This window comes from Meleagris gallopavo, chromosome 11 (genome assembly GCF_000146605.3).
Source record: "Meleagris gallopavo isolate NT-WF06-2002-E0010 breed Aviagen turkey brand Nicholas breeding stock chromosome 11, Turkey_5.1, whole genome shotgun sequence".
Lineage (NCBI taxonomy): Eukaryota > Metazoa > Chordata > Aves > Galliformes > Phasianidae > Meleagris > Meleagris gallopavo.
Window position 1 is genome coordinate 11466272 of NC_015021.2, and position 20540 is coordinate 11486811.

General features: G+C 43.3%; 1 protein-coding gene across 1 annotated transcript in view; it reads right to left on the reverse strand.

Annotated features, from left to right (window-relative positions):
* Positions 1 to 15184, reverse strand: part of MYO7B (myosin VIIB) — a 49438-nt gene extending 34254 nt beyond the window's left edge. The window contains exons 1-14 of the mRNA XM_010716615.3: positions 15029 to 15184; positions 10675 to 10717; positions 9647 to 9760; positions 8248 to 8400; positions 7048 to 7232; positions 6183 to 6304; positions 5550 to 5692; positions 5346 to 5459; positions 4729 to 4882; positions 3727 to 3803; positions 3286 to 3405; positions 2925 to 3067; positions 1238 to 1448; positions 74 to 209 (exon numbers count right to left, since the gene is read on the reverse strand). Of these exons, the coding sequence (XP_010714917.1) occupies positions 74 to 209; positions 1238 to 1448; positions 2925 to 3067; positions 3286 to 3405; positions 3727 to 3803; positions 4729 to 4882; positions 5346 to 5459; positions 5550 to 5692; positions 6183 to 6304; positions 7048 to 7232; positions 8248 to 8400; positions 9647 to 9760; positions 10675 to 10692 (1690 nt within the window). The 5' untranslated portion in view covers positions 10693 to 10717; positions 15029 to 15184. The remainder of the gene's footprint in view (positions 1 to 73; positions 210 to 1237; positions 1449 to 2924; positions 3068 to 3285; positions 3406 to 3726; positions 3804 to 4728; positions 4883 to 5345; positions 5460 to 5549; positions 5693 to 6182; positions 6305 to 7047; positions 7233 to 8247; positions 8401 to 9646; positions 9761 to 10674; positions 10718 to 15028) is intronic.
* Positions 15185 to 20540: the final 5356 nt, after the last annotated feature.

The window sequence follows — 20540 nt, forward strand, 5'->3', positions numbered from 1 at the left end:
TCTGGAGTGCCATAAAGCCATGGCAAATGATGCTCTTCTCTTCACCTTCTACATCCAGCCAAGAAAGGCTCACCTTTTGATTCATAAAAGACAGCCCCAGCAAAGTGGTTAATGCCAAACTTGGTGTCATGGTCACTCTTAGGTGGGATATAGACTCTACTTTTTCCATGGAGGGAATTGATTTTGATAAGCATGGTGGCATCTGTGCCCTAGAAACAAATACAGGTGGAAAAGGACAGTTAAGTAGATTCTCTGTTATAATATAAGACTATGCCCAGCAAACAAACACATAAGGTGATTCAAGATAACAAAGGCTTAAATTCTGCCCCTTGTTTGTGAAGTAACCAGGTAGGCACACAGGGTCTGCTTTCATTGCCCTACTGGTACAAGGCTCAGAGATCCCCAGAAGGCAGCCCAAAGTAGATACCCAGCGTGGACTGTGACTTCTACAGGCCAGCAGCCAGCTGGTGCCATCACATCCTCATCCCCTTGGGATGCATGTGAGGGTAGTTCTGCTCACTTGCCCATGGTAGGGTAGTGCTGTGCTATCTGAGAAACCATGTACCCTGGGAATCATAGAAGAGACTTTTCTCCTGATTACAGGACATACTGTTGAGACCACCTTCTTCTCAGGAAAGAAAGGGGAAAGCTCTCTTTTTGTACACAAGCCTCTTAAATTGCTGCCTGAGGACTACAGGTGAGCTGAGGCAGAAACTTGCTTTCCTGGATAAGCTGGTGCTGCCATCTGATTCCTGCACTGACAGTCCTGCTTACCCTTGTCATGGAAATGTGCAGACCATGGAAATGTACAGCAGCTATGTTTGAGATCAGATGCTACTTTAACTCTGTTCTTCTGTTGGAGATGCCTGCCCTTTGTAGAATGGCATTTTTTCACGATTACAGTGCTCAACTGTGACTCATCCAAGAGAAGAAAGAGGAAGGTGCAGCCCAGACCAACAGCAGAACAGTACCCAATATGCAAATCCATACATTTCCTAAAAAGCCACTTCAGTTATCGTGTCTCCTTCCTTCTCCATCTGGTACAACTGTAAGAGTTTCAAAGCAGCAAGGTAATAGGAACAGCACGCTCTGGCAGAGAAGTATTCACATAGCAAATTAAAAGGGGTATTGACTCTCACAATGTCTCTGAAAGCCTCCTCTGCACTTTTCTGTGTGTAAAACATCGTTATTGTGCTGTGTTCAAAGTCAAATATTACAGATAAAACCAGAAAGTTACCTTTGGGAACTTGCTCTCCTCATCAATGAGGGAGATGATATTCATGGGCTTGAGTGCAATGACTTCCAGAGCCTGGCGATTGTCAGTGAAGTCAATGTTATTCCAGGTAATGTGCTCTGCAAGGTATTCCTCTTGCTCCAGCTTGAAGACATGGTGCACAAAGAACTGCTGAAGGTGTTCATTTGCAATGTTAATGCAGAGCTGCTCAAAGCTGTAAGGGGACAAGATGGGAACCCATGGTCATTCCTGGACCTTGGCCAGCGCTGCACTGCTCTATGGCATTTGTTTATTGTCCATATTTAATACTTTTCCTGATAAACTACTGTTATACTCCATGTTGATGATAACCACCACTGCATGTTGTCTTAGGAACATGAGAGATGAATTTTCTGCTCTAATAAAGATGAGCAAAAAGAGCCAACTGTTGACTGAGTGTTGCTGGTTAAGCAAGGAATGAACTGTTTCAAGGAACTCTAGAGAGAAAGGGGAACACATAACTGTGAAAATAGCATGTCTGGGTGAGTGTATAATCTGTTTTTACTTGCAATGGCATTACCACTTCTTTTATCAGTTAGTCCTTAACACTGCATGTGAGTTTCATTACCTGGTAACTGCTGTGGCACAATGTGTGCCAGTGAGGCACATGTGGACTGCAGCCTTTGGGGATAGCATAAAGTAATAGGAAAGAACATTAAAAATGTAGGATGGGCTGAACAGATTATGTTCTAAAAGTCAGTGAGGAATTCAGTCTTGCTGAATGCAAGCAAGGTGCATCTGTTGCAATGGATTGGAAAAGGTTGCCGTGCGGAATTTAGAAAGAATGAAAAAAGTGGAACATTTTAATTGATTTATCAAGGAGGAGTTGACAAAGGTGGAGGGAAATGGAGTGACACAAATTACACTGTTTGTCACAGTCATTTACTACATACTTCACTGACTGTAGCATACCAGCCTCAACACTGCTCACATGTCGATAGTACCCCGTGATGGAGAAAGTTCCCCTACTCTGGTCCCAAAGATTTGTAGACTGCAAACTGTGTGTGATGGTTTGTGGAGAACTGATGATATGGTACCATAAAACAGGGAACTGCTGCCTCTGTAGAAAAGGGCAGATAGAAATGGTGCTCTGGGACTGAAAACACCAGTACAAGAGGTAACAGTGGGACAGTGGTACGCAGACCAGGTGTTTTGCTGACCTGTCCTTAAAAGCAGAGAAATTAAGTAGTCCCCAAAGAGTGATGGGAGAACACTGAGCAAAACAGAAGTATAGCTGAAATGAGAATCAAAACAGAGTCTCCTTTATGCTATGTACAGCAGCATCTCAAGAAGTCTTGTTAAAATGCTATGGAACAAGGGGAACATGTATCTGCTCTTCATGGCTGCCTGCTCATAGCAGCTTCATAGACTTCATCTTCCCTGAGCAAATTCTTGGGGTTCTGGAATAGACATGTGCAATGGCTGCACCACAGTGAAAGTTGAAGAAGAAAGCAGAAATGTGACCAAGACTAAAGAAAAATGGTATTTACGTTAGATTGTCAGTGGGGAAACTTAGTGATGGAAATTTCACTGCTTCTCTGGGCATGAAAATAATAATGAAAGGAAATTTGCTTGTTTTTTTTCTTCATTTTTTCCATTTACATCAACTGCTTTTCAGCACCCCAGTGCAAATGAATCCAGAGCCTCTTACCTGTTGTTGCTAAAGTTTTCAAACCCAAAAATATCCAACAACCCAATGGACTGACGTGTATTTTTAGGCTTCTGAGAAGTTGGGTTAAAAATGGCTGAGTTGATCTTGTTCACTATCCAGAGGAAAATCCGTCCATATATACCCTGGGGAGAAATTAAAGTGAGAGCTCATCATTACAGTCTTTGGACAAATCTCTCTGCTTCCTGTTGTGTTGAAACAATGATGTCAAATTATGCCTGAAGACCAAGAGGGAACCAGGCCCTCTGGGTGCACATTTATCACAAAAGGCCCTTTAACTGGTAAGACAGACAGCTCTGAAAGCATCCCAGTCTTTAAACAAAGCAGATGTAAGAACCACTACCTTCACAAAGGCATCCCTCCCATCTGCAGCTTGGGCCACATTCAGGGGCCTGGACACACTTTCTCCTCGGACAATGATGGAGAGGTTTGTGAGGCTGTTCTGAAGTTCACTGTAGTCCACCTGGAAGAACAGTCATGGCAACTTGGTCATCCCAGGTAGAGAAAAAAGATCCAGCAAAGAAAGTCTGTCTCAGGAAGGAGGGCTGTGACAAACTGCTTAACCAGCAGTGCTCATGACAGCATTCTGCTACCCAAGACTGAAGGATCTGCTGGCTCAGAAAGATATCTGCAATAGCAGCACTTGAGTATCAGCAGAAAGAACAGGAAATGCCCCTTCTATGTGCTTCACTACATAAATGCTCCACAGAGACGTGCTTTGTCAGTGTGCTCAGGGAGCATGGATGAAGAAAGGAACGAGTAGGAAAAGATGAGAGTTTATTACCTCAAGCAGTTTGGTTGCAATTGAAAAGTGTGGTGAATCCATCACATCAGAGCAGTCCAAGTTGTCGTAGACAGCAGCTGGAATGAGAAAACAGTCATTTTCATGGTGAATCATTTCTGTTGTAGTTGGGAGCTGTGCAGCCATATTTCTGTAAGCTTGTATCTCCAGGAATGTGGCAAAGCAGTAATTTGCCTGATGAAGCTCCTGAGTTTGGAGATTTTACTAAGGAAGGTTCTAATTTTACATCGGGATCCTGGTACATATAGGGTCCTCACAACTCCAGAAGATCACAGTACAAATACCAGCAAAACTGACAGGATTATTAGTTTTAAACTGTAGCTACTGAGGATCTGGAGAAGTTTTATCTGACTTCAGTATTTTTTTCTGAAAACATTTCTTGCCTTGTATCTAGCTGGTAGGAAATGTAGACAAAAAAGGTTGCCTAGATAACAACCTTCCTTCCTATAGGAGGTGCCTCATTTTAGCAGCCAGCATTACCCCAAAAAACCCACCTGGCACCACTGCATCACACAGAGAAGAGTCTTCTAAAATATGAGAGCTCCTGCTGTCCTACTGATGGGTATTATCAGACTGTCTGCCTTATCAGAGCTGCATTTATGCAGCTGGAGTGTTCACAGTACCCAGCAGGACAGTGCCAGCTATCATCTCCACAGAAAGCATGACTCAGTTGCTCCTCTGTCCTCTGACTTACATAGCACTATAGTCAGCAAATGCAGCATGGCATTATATTATCTGGTGATTCAGGTTGTGTGATAAGGGTCTATTCATAACCAAGGAAATCCCAGTGTGACAAAATAATAAGATGGGTGTATTTCAAAACATTATCCAGTGTGGAATGGTGCTTATCTGCCTGCCCCACCAACCCTGTCCACCTAACCATTTATACTGGGCAGAGAAGCACAATCTAATCTTTACAACTGGAAGCAGAAGCACCTCTAGGCCTTTAACATCAATTCTGAGAAGAGACCAAGCTGAGTTTACCTTCAAACTCCACATTCCCCAGATGCAGGATAGTAGCCAGCAGTTTGCTGATGTCCCAGTGCTCAGAATCTGAAAACATGAGGATCTTCATCGCCGAGCGGATGTGGGCATACTCCTTGGTGTCATTCCGGCTGTCACAGGATGTGCAGTTGCCCTGCAAGAAACCACATTCACAGGTAAAGAGAATCTTTTCTGCTTTCTCTTCAGATCACATAAACTCAGACATAAGGACAAGGATTCTTGGAACTGTTTCTGCTTACCCATTATCACCTAAGGTATACATAACTAATTCGCTTTCTCCCTGGCATGAGATCCCTTGCATTCACCTAAAATCTGAGCACCTGTGAAAGTGGAGAATATTTCCAATGTGCTTTACGATGCCCTATCTTAAGGCTGAGCTGGACAGAAAGCTTTGAATTGCCACATGCTGCCCCTGCAGTGGACAGATGGACGTTACAGTAAGCCTCTGAAACTGGGACTCACAGCACCTGTGTTACTGCTTCTGGTACTCTAAGGAAAGGACTGTTGGTACTTGTACTTGGTACCACCTATCTGCAGCTCCTAGTGATGGTACTGGTTGCTGGAGGAAACAAATGACAGATAATGGAGATAGTTACCATAGTGAGATAAGTGTACTCTGAGGCAGTGCCCAGATTCAGCATCTTTTTCTGCTCCGCATTCATCCCCATCAGCATGCAATAGAAGATATGATAGTTCCTCTCCTCTGGAGCCTAGAAAGAAAGAAAGAGACCAATATAGCCTTGCTGGTACAGGTTTCTAGCACAGGAGCAGGCAGAATGGATGTCTGCAAGTACCCTCACCTGCCGGCAAACTCGGGACTTTTCCAGAAGAAACTGTTCTATCCGGGCTCCTTCTATCACACCGCTGTGGTTGAAGTAGATATCAATGTATTTACCAAAGCGGCTTGAATTGTCATTTCGAATTGTCTTGGCATTTCCAAAAGCTGATGGGAAAAGGACAGACAGGACCTTGATTACTGTAGTTAATGAATATCAAGTCTATTTTTGATGTGCTTCCATTTTTCTCTTGGCATTTTGCATGTTGTCTACCAAATGCTGAGATGCACTAAAGAATATCTGAACTGACTTCCTTCTGAAGTGACAGACAGGCATATTGTGCATCAGATAGCTGGGCCCTAAAAGACATACTCAGGTGATCCAAATATGCTCTATGTCTCTTATGAGTCTTGTACTCCCTGCAGTTCTGAGATACTGCTACAATGACATCTTCTCCTGCATCATAAGAACTGCTCTGGACCTCCTGAAGACCCAGCAAAAAAACTAGAGAACTTCTACCCTGCATCACCAATGCTTGAATGTTTTTAGCTATGTTATGCAAATACAGTTGTTTGAGGGTCTGTTCCTGAATTTTTACCCTGAGACAAGAATCCTGTGGTAAGTGTGGTAAATGGTTTTTTTTGCTAAATAACCCACCTTCCAGAATGGGGTTGGCCTCTAGGATTTGCTGCTCTATCCAGGAATGCTGGCCACTGACAGCTGCCAAAAATTGTAGTATTAGCTTAGTGCTTTCAGTTTTCCCAGCTCCAGATTCTCCACTGCAATAAGAAATTAGATCATTAAGGTTTGCTTTCTTCTTTTTTTTGGCTAGGGAGGCAAATGGTAGACCAAGGTGAAATCCTACTTTATGCTGTGAAGATCAGTTTGTCTTTCATTGATGGCTATACAATTCTAGCTTTTCAACGTCTTATCTGCTAAAATGTAAAGTGTTTTTTAGCCTAAGGTTGAGGACTAAATTCTCCCTTTGATTAAAAATGAGCAAATCCGTGGAACACATTCTGTACCACTAAAAAATTAAATCGCCACTTGCTTTTCTTTAAAGCATTATCAGATTTTCAGTGTTAGTCTTAGCTGAGGCAACTTGGTGGATGTACCATAATCACACTGCAGTGAGACTCTCTGTTCTCTCTACTGATGACTGGCATAATATGGATTAGCAGAGACAGCGTCTCTTCAGGAAATCTCAGTTTTCAGAAAATACAAGTAGCACAAGTATCCTGTCCCCAAGGTAAAAGGCTAACATCACAGAGGCATATACGTGTAGAATATGTCATCACATTCAGAGTCTAGGAGAAAACAACAGACTTCAGAAATCTCTTTTTATGTTCCAGCTTTTGTAGCCCTGATAAAAAAAAAAAAAGTAGCAGGGAAGAGAACGTTTCCTTGCTGTTACCTCTAGTCTTAATCTGTGCCTTTCCATTTGAAAGGTCTCCTGTTTCTGCAAAAGTCCCCCAGAAACATGCCAGATTTGGTGTCTGCCACACATCATGAGTACAATCACCTGATCACACAGCACTGATCTCTCTTATTCCTCTTCATATTGAAGTAACAGTTGTCTGCAATGGCAAAGACATGTGGTGGCAGCTCTCCAATCCTCTTGTTGCAGTATAGCCTGATGAGATCGACTGTGTAGAGAGGCAGCAGCTGGTATGGATTCACTGCTACCAAGATAGATCCCGTGTAAGTCTGAAAAACAGTTATGAGCATTACCTCCAGCAGCAAACCCACAACCAACAATACAACCAAAGGCATTCACAGAGTAGATCTTAGCAGACTCAGGAGAGAAACCTGGGAGATACTAAAGCCTGGTTCCTCACGATGAGTTGGGCAATGTTATGGTTGTGTTATTTATACACTTATTTAGTATTTGTAAAAAACAGCCCCACTGAAATGAAGGAGTGTCAAGTACTTGGAAATTACAATGTATTGTTCAAGAAGTACATGACACAACTGCAGACTGCTGGAATCTAATGTAATGGTTCTGTATGCACCTCTTGGTAGTTGTAACTACAGCATATATCAAAATCACTGCTTCATTACACTGAAAATCACCATGTTTGTATTCTAAGAGACAGCTCCTCTCCTGTATATAGTGTATATAACATGGGAGATGACGTGTCAAAAAGTTGGAATGTTATTATCATATTGCAAACTAGGAACAAAGGGACAAGAAACCTGAAAGTGTCAAATTGTTCAAACTCACAGATTAAATCTGTAATGGACAGGAAGTGAAACCAAATGTCCTAAATATGCAGATCTATTCGTTACTTGTTTTGTTAACATCAAAATCAAATAAACAGTGACATGGGTTGGAGCACAATCCAAATAATGTCACTGCATACTGGTTAGATTGATCCAGAGTCACAGCTGCAGTAGTAGCAGCATGTGCACCCAGTAACATGGACTGGATTTAGCTACATGTCAATTGCTGCTGGAAGTGATCACTGTAGGAGAAAGTGAGCAGGGTCACTACTTTTGCATATCTCTGCAATTTCAGTGAGTAATATTAAATCCCTTTTTCACAGCCAAATTACTTGGATGGAGGAAGATAAAAAATACGCCACCTTGCTACTGTCAGTCAGTAAAGGAATTGGAGGGCCCTATGCATGAAAGGAAGTTAAGAGGCTACTCAAGTCACTCTTCTAAAAGTGCATGAGAGGTCATTCCTAAAAGTACCATGTCCAGTAACATTGGCACTCACATAGATTTTGTGCTGCTGGTGGCGGATGAGGAGGTTATGCACCATGCCTGCTTCGTGGAGATCCCCAAGGCGGATCATGTCTTCCACCCCTTGGGCAGTGGACGGGTCCATTGGGCGAACCATGTGCATGTTCCGAGCTGTGATCCAGTGCTCCTGAAAAAAGAAAGGCAGCATTTTAATGGGTTATGCTGTTACTTAGTGGCAAATAAAGGAGACTGCCATGTTAGACCAGAATGATTTCGAGTTCACATTACATGCAGCATACTCTAACAAACAGCTGACTGAAATCAAGAGGTGTGCTGCTCCACAGGACCAGATGATTTAAAACCCTAGACAAAGCCATTCAGGTGGGCTCCAGACATCACAGAATCACAGAATTACTTGGGTTGGAAGGGACCTTAAAGATCCTCCACTTCCAACCCCAGCTGTGGGCAGGGTTGCTCCCCACCAGATCAGGCTGCCCAGGGCCCCACTCAGCCTGACCTTGGGAAACTCCAGGGCTGGAGCATCCAGACCTTCTCTGGGCAGCCTGTGCTGGGGCCTCACCACCTTCTGAGTAAAAAGTTTCCCCCTAACATCTAATCTAAATTTTCCCTTCTTTAATTAAAACCATTCCCCTTGATTATAAGCTCCCTTTTAAGTACTGGAAGGCTGCAATGAGATCTCCCCAGAGCCTTCTCTTCTCCAGGCTGAACAAACCCAGTTCTCTCACCCTATCTTCATAGGAGAGGTGCTCCAGCCATCTGATGATTTTCGTGGCCCTCCTCTGGACCTGCTCCAACAGCTCTGCATCCCTTCTGTGCTGGGCGCCACAGGCCTGGATGCAGTCCTACAGGTGGGGCCTCACGAGGGCAGAGCAGAGGATGTGGGATGCATGTTGTCCAGCCCCACTGACTTGTACACATCCAGTCTCATCAGGTGCTCTTGGATTGCTTGCCCTTACAGTAGGAGAGGTTTTGCTCTCCTGATCCCCACCTAAAGGTTCAGGTGAGAGATGTGGGAAGCCTGACATCACCTATGTTCACAGTGCAGTTCTTCCAGAATATGTTCAAAGTAGGGATGAAACTGCAGTCCAGCTGCCGTTAGTGGGATCATGATTTTATCAAATTTTGGGATTGGAGCTTGTCTGTTTCCTGCTTTAAGCTACCTGCTGATAACTGCTACCTCAAGAAGCTCTAAATCTTCATACTGTTGGGATCTCTGGATACTAGGGAAGTATCACCCTATTCTGGCCTTATTTTTATATTACTTCTTTCAGTTTATCCTATCAGCCATTATCAAAGTCAGACTAGCTCCAGTCTAGATGGAGCTTCAGTCTGACCCAGTATGGCCTTTCTTCTGTACTTTTTACTTTTGATTTTTATGTTCATCATTTGCAAAAAGTTATAGGGTAGCCCACCTTGCCTTCATCATCCTCCAGCAAGATCCGTCCTGAGTCAGAGTCCTTCACAACTGCCCCAATAGGGACATTAAATTCACTGTTTGGATGAGCTTCCAGCCACACATGATCACCCTGGGGAGAAAAAAATCCAGTGTCAAGTAAAATGACATACTAAATGCTGTGTAGTTCACATGCATTCATTTCTTGGTCTTAATTTTCTTTTGATTTGATTGTTTCTGGACTATTTAACTGGACAAGTTCTCACTGTCTGCAGGCAGTACAATCTAATGGTTATAGCACTGAGACCTTAGCTCCACATTTTCCATGGAACATGACTGTGGCCAAGTCATCAGGCCCAGTTGCCCTACAAGAGAAAATGACTGAACAGCTTTTACAAGGACGGTGACTGCACAGCTCCACTACCTCCCAGAGGCTGTGGGACGTACAGTGAATGCTGACAAGGTGCCTTGGTGTCCTCACATTAGCTTCGGTATTCTTTCAGATGAGATGCTTCAAAACAAAGACATTACCAGGTGAAAAAAGGATGAACAGACTGAGTGCCTGCTCTGCTGTCCTCTGCTGGAGGAAAGGTGTGAGCTATGGCTGACCTTTCCTAGGAATGAGTACCACCTTGATGTTGCCTGAACTACTGCCCTGTTAGTACTCCCAGACCTCAAGAGTGCCTTCTCTTGTTCCAGACACTAATTCAGATTGAAACAAAAATTTACTGCAATTGCTAGAATGAAAATAGAACATATGTAAACATCTATAAATGTCACATAAGGCTACAAAGAACGTTAAAGTGCTCTGATTTGCACTGAATAAAACTACAGAGGTAATCTGCACTTTCAGTGCCGCACCTTGTGACAGAGGTCACCAGCACAGCCTGGCTAGCTCAACAAGGCATGGTGCCGTTGCATTTTCAGTCTGGACTGATACCTTATGTTTTTTGATACTGGGTTATTTCTGCTTTTCTTTTTGAGATGAATAAGGATGTTAAAGTCTAACAGGCTAATCAATAAATCATAGCAAAGGATTGGACTTACCTTTCTGAAAACGACCATTATGTCTCAGATCACTGTATGCAACCTGCAGTCCCAAGAACAACACAATATTAGGTCAGAAAAAGGCTCAGGCTTTCATTAGAATAGGCAGTGGAGTGAAGATACTTTCTTGTAAAGAGTAACAGCAAAATGCCTTAAAGTCATGCTGCTTATTGATTGCATTAAAATGAAATACATCATAATAAACTACCCCAACAATTAAATCATCTACTCAAAGCAAAAATCTGCAGATCTGGAGCTCTACCACATCAGCCTAGAGATGCTTGCGACCACTAAGAAGTCCATGTGCATAGTTCCCTGTTGTGATCCATTGCACAACAGAGTTACTTTGGCCTGCTGAACCAGCAGTTCAGTTCCTAGAAGTGGCTGGCCCAGTGACATGGTTAATTCATGCTCTCCTAAGCTTCTTGGATCTCTCAGAGAATCCCAGCTTGAACATTTTGCCATTTAGAAAATAACATCTACAATTAACTGTCCTTGGTTGGACTGAGAGTGGTTGCCATGAAGGCATGGACAGCAAAATGAGGAACTGGAGGGAACCACAATAAAATTAGGAGCTCACAATTGAAAAGAATAGTGAAATGTCCGGTGGCCAGAAGTCTACACCACTGCTTTGCTTAAGGGGTGACACTGTTTAGGTTGTGTTCCTTAGAACAACCAGGGAACCAAAATCTTTAATAGCTGCTTCTCACCCATAGGCTACAGGGGCTGGATTTGGGGAGCAGCTCCAGGACTGTGGTTTGCTGGCTCCCATTCTTGTTACAACATGAAGACCTTTTCCTGTGTTGAGGAAATTGCTGGCCAAGACTCTTCACAAAGTTCACTTCTTAAGTTTGCAGAGTGTGAAAGGTTTCAGCTGAGAATAAACTCTAAAAGTAGACTGCATTTAAAAACCTGAGTTATCTCTCCCCACTCATGTGCAGACTTACACAGTTCACACAAAGGACACTGAGGAATGAATTAAAACATAAAAGTTGACCACATTATTTTAGTGGTTGCTAATGGTGAACTGTCTTTCAAACTTCCACTGTGCAGACAGTGCTGAATAAACCTCAGTAACAGCTGAAAACTCCTTGCAATAACTTGAGGATGGCATAGTCCTTCACTCTCCAGTATATTAGGAAAAGTTTATTCTCCAAAAGAGAGGTAAAGGGCTGGAATGGGCTGCCCAGGGAGATGGTGGAGCCACCATCCCTGGAGGTGCTCAAGAAACATTTAGATGTGCTAAGGGATATGGTTTAATGGGAAATATTGGTGACAGGGACGGTTGGATTGGATGATCTTGGAGGTCTTTTCCAACCTTGGTGATTCTGTGATTCTGTATGACAGATTGGGAAGCATTCCTCTGTAGCAGAGTGCACACCTTAAGGATACATATGTTCTATTAAACATAAGCTGGGTGAGGTCATGTCTGCTGATCCTGTGCTAAGCAGTGAGTCACAGAGCGGAGTCCCTCCTGCTGGAACTTGAGGAACAGCATGAGTACAGCCGCAGAACTGCAGCATATACCTAATAACAATTTCATTTCATTTGTCCTTTCTTCTGCTTGCTGCTGTTGGCTCCAGCTCACTGCAAAGTGAAGTAGATCCATCGCCCAACCAAGAGGTAAAGTTTATTTTTCCCTGTTCTCTCTTCCTGCTAGCAAGAGTCTTTCCTGCACATAAGGTGCTAGAATAATCTGTGATTGAGTGGCTGCTGTGCGCCCAGGTCTCCACAACCTCACATCACAGCCTTCCAACAGCTGCACGGCCCACTCTGCTCCTTTCATCTCTATACAGGATCTCTTCCTCTACCACACACCCAAGGTTCAACTCAAAGTTCCTAATGAAATGCTTGCAATAGGCAAAATGTTCCACAAAATGCTAACCTTGGAATAAATAATTCCATTTCTACTCTTTTTTGATCTATTATCACTGTCATTTCCTTAGCATACATCTGAAGCAAATTTTACAACTTCCTGCTTGGATGATCTCAGTGAAGACACTGAATATATACATCCCTTCTGTACATTCCCATCTGATGGCAAACCTCCTGTAAAGCATTTCACAAGACAAGTGGACACTACAGGACAAGGAACTGATCTCTGGTACTTATTCTAGGCAGGTCCATGATCTGGAACATCTGCTCCAATTTTATCTCAACACTTAAATTCAAATTTCTTATCTTCTCACTGCATTTGGAGCAATTATTTTGTTCTAGCCCCAAATTAAACTTGTCTAGATTTTGGACAGGTTCTCTGGAAAGTTTGAGAGAAACAACCCTAACCCTAACCCTAATTTCACTTGTGAAATCTTATGGATAAAATTTATAATAACTATTTACAATTCTGTGCAATACTGTGCACACATTTTATGAGAGCTACGCAGATTTCATTATTTTTCTGACGTAATATTTTCAGCCATTTAATCATCTATCTCCATTTTGTTGTGGAGCTATGGAGGTTTAAACACTTTATACATTTACCCTTTGTTTTAATTACTAGAAAAGTGTTTTAAGCCACCACTTTGATTTTGGAAATTCATGCTCTTGAAAAAGAAAAACCATCATTAAAATACACGTAATGAAATGAAGTTTGGGGATGAAGTTGTTTTTTTCTTCATGTTTCAATAAAGTCTTGTATTCAGTGTTAGACAAAAATTTTGTAGTGAGAGAATGAGGGCTCATTTTATCATTTGCTTTCCTGTAGCTGCCAACTTTACTTACCTGTGTTATCTGGGAGGTTACAAATAGCTTCCATAAATTACAGCCTTAGCTATGGTGCATAAACCACCTTTTCTTCAAACTAAAAAGAAGGAGCAATTATAGTCCTAAATGCAAGATAGTGCTGCTGAGAGCATCACATCCATGTCCTAAGCACTAGGAGGGCTGCTACGGGAGCAAAGTGGAAACGAGAAGTGCTTGGCAAGCAGCATGCCCTGTTTGTGGCTGAAAAGGTCTACGCAGTAGCATGGACTGAACAAGTTTCTAAGTCCAGAACAATGGACCACTTCCAAATAACCACAAAATACATTAAAAATAACCAATTATCAAAATTAGAAAATCCCAAGGATTGTGATCCCAAGGAGAAAAATAAATGGAAACTTCGAGAGATGACAGACTACTGCTCTAAAAGTCCAATGCTAAAACATGTTTTAAAGCAGAAATTCTAACTGCAGTTTTCACACGTGACCCAGTAACAGGAAGAAATGTGGAATGTCACACAACGTGATGTGGCACATGGAGGACCTTCAACTTCTATGTCCCCAGCACAGTGCCTGGTGACTACATTCAGAATTCCCTGTGAGACGAGGGCTACCTCCAGAGACAATTCTGAATTTCGGCGCACAACATCTGCAAAAAACTTAGCAATGCAGTGTTCTTTCATAGAATCACAGAATGGCCTGGGTTGAAAAGGACCACAATGCTCATCCAGTCCCAACCCCCTGCTGTGTGCAGGTCACCAACCAGCAGCCCAGGCTGCCCAGAGCCACATCCAGCCTGGCCTTGAATGCCTGTAGGGATGGGGCATCCACAGCCTCCTTGGGCAACCTGTTCCAGTGCCTCACCACCCTCTGGGTGAAAAACTTCCTCCTAATATCACACCTAAACCTCCCCTGTCTCAGTTTAAAACCATTCCCCTTGTCCTATCACTGTCCACCCTTACAAACAGCCGTTCCCTTCCTGTTTATACGTTCCCTTAAAATACTGGAAGGCCACAATGAGGTCTCCCTGGAGCCTTCTCTTCTCCACGCTAAACAAGCCCAGTTCCCTCAACCTTTCCTCATAAAAAAGACCTTTCACTTTTTTTCTGTCTTCTCTTTCAAGAAATAAATTCCATCTTTCCTGATCACTTTTCTTACAGCCACATCCTCATATCTTTACTGACGATTTGGCAACTGGATGTGTGCACTAACCTCAGGGTGTGGTGACCTGTGACATGAGCAAAGCAGGGTGGTACAGGAGCACTGTATGTAGCCAACAGGTGGGCTATGGTCAGTAACAGGGACTCACAATCACTAGAGAGTTTCTAACCTGAGCCAGAAATGAGAATACTGCAGCGAGGTTGAAACGTCAGCCCAGAATGGAGAGGGAGTGGTGCAAGCCAACATGGAGAACGGCTGTGCTGGATCAGGTCAGGGCACATCTACCTCCAGACCCATAAGTAGGTGTATGGGGTAGAGATCCTCTATAATCCCAGGGTTCGTAGATTCAGCACCAAAAATGCTTATTTCCAGTCATAACTGAGCACCCCCCCAATCCTGCCTGAGTGGCAGCCTTCCCGCAACACCTGGCTCTTCTGCTGCTTTTCTTCCCAAAACAACGCGGCACCAAACCGACCTAGGGGATGGAAAATTACCTCTCCTGAAGAAATCTTCACTGTATGGCTTCAGCAGGTTAGTTCCCTGTTTTTCATAAGCATGAGAGTAAGAAGGAAAGGGAAGGTGAAACTGGCATTGGTGCCAGGAAGGTTTCTCTTGTTGAATGCCACTTGTCTGCTGCACAGAGGAGGAAATAGCTGAAGCACGGTTATTTATTGCAGGACTTTGCCCCCAGTTGAGCGTATTGCCATTTCCAAGTCAGGTGTTCCAGTAAGCAGGACAGCTGATTCTTGCCTGGGTGAACCTTAAACTTCAGTCTCTCCTCTCTGCGTGAATCCTTTCAGATTTCTGGAAACCACTCCCAAGAGGAAACCTTTAAGCATCTGATCTTAGCTGCTCCAGCACCACTGACTTCCCTCTGCATAACTGTTAGCTCAATGGAAATCAGGCTCTCATCTCTCATCCCTCCCTTTGGTTTCCTTTTGCAAGGTCAGAAAATGCACATCAGTTGCTTTCTTGTGGGGACTGTGTTTGACGGTACCTACAGCTGAAGGTGGAAAGTGCTCATGGAACTTAATTGAAATACCAGTGGGCACACACCCATCTAAAGGGACTGTGATTTCTGGTCTGTTTAAGTCATCCTGGTTTTGTTCTCATCAGTTGATTGCCTACCAAACACTCTGTCCCTGTGTTCCAGCACAGTCCAAGTTAACTTTCTGTAAGTCAACTCCACTTCTTTCTTTCCAAGTGAGGACAGGACAGCTCTGAGTTCCCTGCTGTCTCGTTGCTCCATACTGAGAGTAACTCTCTGCCCCTGAGTATACCATTAATTTCCAGCCCAAGATGTGATGTCCAGGAAAGAAAGAGAAAGGCAGTATGCCTGCAGTAAGGCAGATGCAGGGCTCCTCCAGCTATAGCAAGCACCTGGGAGTATGGCACATTTCATCCTTGAACTGCAAGCCCAAGCACTGGGATGAGTTTTTTACAGATCCCTTAAACTAATTGTATAGCCTTCCCTCAAAGTCTGTGCACAGCAGTGGTTTGCCTCACTACGCACTAATGCAGATTTAAATCAAATTTAGAATGTGCAGCAACTGTGAATACATGCTGGTATACCTAGTGCTTATTTTCTTGTTTCCTAGGTTTAATTAGCTACAACGTGTAATAGGAAAGATAAGAAGAAGCCTCCATGTCTTGGGATTCCTGCTGTAGTTCCACATGGGAATCAGAGGTCAGAATTCATGCACAGTGAAAAAGAATTGGGAGTAATTTGTGTTATACATTACATATCCACATTACATATTTGTATTTTAACGTTAGCCTCCTCTATGTCTGCTATAAAACTTAAGCAAATAAACCTCAGATTATTTAAGTTTTATAGCACAAATAGAGCGTAGGCTCTTAGGGCTCAGAGGCTTTCAGAGAGAGGCAGGAAACTACAAAGCAGAGCTTTCTTTAACTGTGCAAATCATTCTTAAGGATTTTGTCTCAAGACAGTTCTTCAGCAGGCTTTTATTTTAGAAGTGTATGTGCTCTGTGTGATTAACAAAATCTCCTCAAGAAGCACTGAATTTTTAGATGTAGGTCAAATATCAGAAAATCAAAGTAAACACCTTTGGACTGCCAAGATAGATGTCTAAAAAAAAAAAGCTTTTTGTGCAATTAGACTGCAGGAAAACAAACAGACAAACGTGCCACATATGATTCTTCAACAAACGAAGCATACTTGCTGAAGTTCCAAATGAAGCTTGTTTTGGGGCAGAGAATCATATTCTAAAATAGAACATTTTCAATGCTTGTGACCAAGGCACAATGGCAGTATTCTCTATTTCAGAGATAACCAAAGTATTCCTGTCCTAGCAGAATATGTAAGCATGTATGAGATGGGAACACGAGGAACTCAAGGAGGCCTGAAGGAAAGCACAACTCATGGTGTCATCACTGAAATACCTATTAGAAGGGAGATGGATTTCCACAGTTAAGTCTAGATGTACTCAAGTGGCACAAACAAATGCTGAAGGAGCAGCAACTTGGTCTCCCAGGCAGAAGCAGCCTAGGTTCTTTATAAAGCATGTGAGTACTGGGCAGGCAGCTTGCTGCAGGCTTCTCCAGCAGAAATGCTGGAGCTCAGGTTTGAGTCACAGTATCAGGAGGTAGCAGGGATCAGGAGGTTGTCAGGGGTGAGCAACTCTGTTTACTGCTGAAGACAATTTGGTAAGGGACCCTGTGAGGCACAGGCACATTTGTAGCTGTAGTTAGGTGTAGCAGGGGCACTGGAGTAATTTGTAGCACGCTCATAAATAATGCATTGAGAAATGCATTAATTAAAATCAGATAATCCCTAGTGAAATTAATTCTGCTGTTGTGCAGAACAATAGGTCTCCCCAGACAGATGTATTAACAGAACTGCATCTTCCTGACAGCTTCCTAATTAAGAGATTGATGCCAAGATCAAAGGGTTTAATTCGCACATGGTACTTCCTCTCACATTTCCTCTCCAGACAAATCAAAGCAGCCTCATCATTCTCACATCACCCAGTCCTAGATGCCAAGCATAATTTTATGTTAAACTAGTTATTTTTATGCCGTTTGTGGGGGGATTAGATATAGCAGTTTCCAGGTTAAACAGTTCATTCGGAAGCTCTCTGTCTATAGTAACCGCCTTCTTCTAAGCAGATTTGTAGCCTTAAGTCACTGATGTCTGTTAACTCTGAAGGGCACACTGTGGAGAACAAAGCAAACTAAAGAAGTACGTACCAGAAGAGGATTTTTCAAGTGCATCCCTTGATTGTCTTGAGCATTCTGTCCTTCAGGGAAAGGCTTATTTCATTCCAGGCAGTTCATGATGCTGGACTGAGGCAAACTGGTGAGGCACTTGGATCTGTGTCATTACACACCTCCACACTCGCCAAGTGTGTGCTGCTTACTCTGCTTGCTAGAAGACAGGTCACTCTCCTGCACTGTGCAATCCCATTATGGTCTGAGTGTTACTCCATCCTTCCTTTTGGGATGCAGCCAAGAAGGTATTAAAGGAATACGTTACAGGTCAGTGAGTGCCAAGTTCTGGCTCACGAAGGACGAAGACAAGCACATGCAAGCTTGCATGCTAGTGCACACACACATCTTGGCTGCAGACCTGCTGTCAAAACTGACGTCGAGTTATTCACTGTTACTGAGATAAGGAGGTTGCTTGATACAGTGGTGCATGTGGGGATGTCACAGCACCATCCTTGTGGGTAGCTTTCCTTTCTGAGAGATGGGAAATTCATCACATTGAGGAAGCAAAGCCTGCTCACTTTCAACAAATGCAGAAATTATTTTCTCATCACTGCAACCTCACTGCAGCTGGAATTTGGGACAATGGCTTGACATCATTGCAGAACATGACATTTTCATAAATATCTAATTTTCAGGGATGGTTACCATTGTACTCTGATCCTGCTTTACCTGGTGGGCTTCTATGTTTCTTAGGCACTTTGGTACTATTTCCCAGCACCTCAGTGCACATTCAATTTCTTTTTTGGTAATTTCTGTTTATTTCTCCTCCTTATTTTCTATTCTTTTACATTTTATTTCCTACTTTAGTGCTTTGTCTGCAGAGAGCTTCACTGATTGTATTGTTATGAGTTGGATTAAAGTCGTCACACAGCCTTCCATTTAATTTCTTTATGGAAGTCAGATAAGTGAAACAGTAGGAGCCTCCCATCAGACACAGGCACATGTGCCTCCTCCTAGAAAAGATCTCAGTGAAACCACACAGAGCAAAGAGCTAAAAGCAGTAAGAGTCACATCAGAGAAGGGAAATAAGGCATAATACAATTAAGAACACAATTCTGAGGAGAGTTAAAAGACAATTGAGACTATCTGGAAAAGAGCAGTGAAGAAGAGAACTTCTCTTTATGCTTCATGTACACAAATTTTCAGGGGACAAAAAAGGGAGAAGGATTTTTGCATTTTTGCTAATATAGGATTGCATCCAATAAATATTTGACTCCGCTGCCAATTTCTTCTTCTAAGAGAAACAGAAGATTCTGTCACTTTGAGCAATGCCTTAGGTCAGACAGTTTAGCTGTATTTAGCACGGTAGAATGAACTTCATGCATTGTATTGTGTTTGCTATTGGGGGGTATGTGTTAAGACAGGCTTAACTTCTCTGCCATCCACTCTGAAGTGCTTCTAGCACAGAGGAAATGATGACTCATTTACATGTCAGACCAGAGATCTCAGCTTATTGAACTGTGATGTCCCTGAACAAGAAAGGAACGTCAGATTATAAAAATCACTGTTATTAGAAATATCTCAAATTACACAGATGTTTTCTGTTTGTCACACACCCTGCACCCTCTGAGAGAATGAAGATATTTGGCACAGAACGAGAAAAGAAGATGAGCACCACATGAATTTATTAGGCTTTCCATTTTAAAACACTTTATAAATGACAGAAGTATAGCTTGTAATCCTCAAGCTCTGGCATGCCAAATAACTGAATTATGCACCTGCTCTGAGTACAAAGGCCACTAAAACATAACACAGCAATTCCTGATGGATCTATCTGCCTGTTTACTCCAGAAGTCGGCAATTCAGAGAGGCATTCGAGGCGAACTTTCAGTTGATGCTGAAGGCTAAATGTGGAGGCACCACCCATGAACTGTGTTGAACCACAGCTTCAGATGGGGCGGTCAGACCTAAATCCATCAAGACAACCACTTCTCATTCCTACTGCTGGCCTGCAGCACGTTGAGAGCCGCCAGCACCCACACACCTGCTTGCTTGGGGGCTTCCTCCTCCTGCCATCTCAAAGAGATTCACGATGCTTCTTGCTATCTTCATTTGCAGGGAGCAGATAGATACATCCATTTCCTAGGTGGTACAGTCTTTATTACTGAAGGCAATGGATGAAGTTGGGGGGCTCCCAGCACATATCTGATGGGCAGAAGGGACACCCCAAGTTCCCAGTCCATTCTGGGTGTGTAGAGAGTCATCCAACATTTTGGATCCCTATTTTTGGGCTCTTGGAAGCTCTCACACTGCTCATACGTGGAATCACCATTATTAAAATAATCATTTTACATTTCTTTACAGTTACTCATTGATGCAAGGGCTCAGTTTATTATTATTATTATTATTATTTTCCTCACAGGCTTCTTCAGTTTCCTCACAACTTGAGTCATTGAACTAGAACAGTGTTCCAGAAGACCACACCAACAAGAAGTTCCTTTTCCTGTCCTGTAGCCATGGGATTGCTTGGGGCGCGATCTGCCCCGCACACTGGCAGGGGGATCCCCAGGCTGCATAAAGCACGAATAATCATCCATTGCCAGTTTGCCACCATAGAAATCGGTATTCAGTTCCCACGGCTCCAACAGCACATCCGCAGCCCCCGCCACTTCCACAGCACCTGCTCCCGCCCCCCCCAACGTCTGCAGCGCCCCCTGGCGGCGCCCGCGATTTCTCGCGAGAGCTACCGGGCCGGGGCGCGAGGAGAAAGGGGCGGGTGCTACTCACGCATGCGCGTGGGCGACCGGCGGCCGTTCTGAGGGGAGGCGCCAT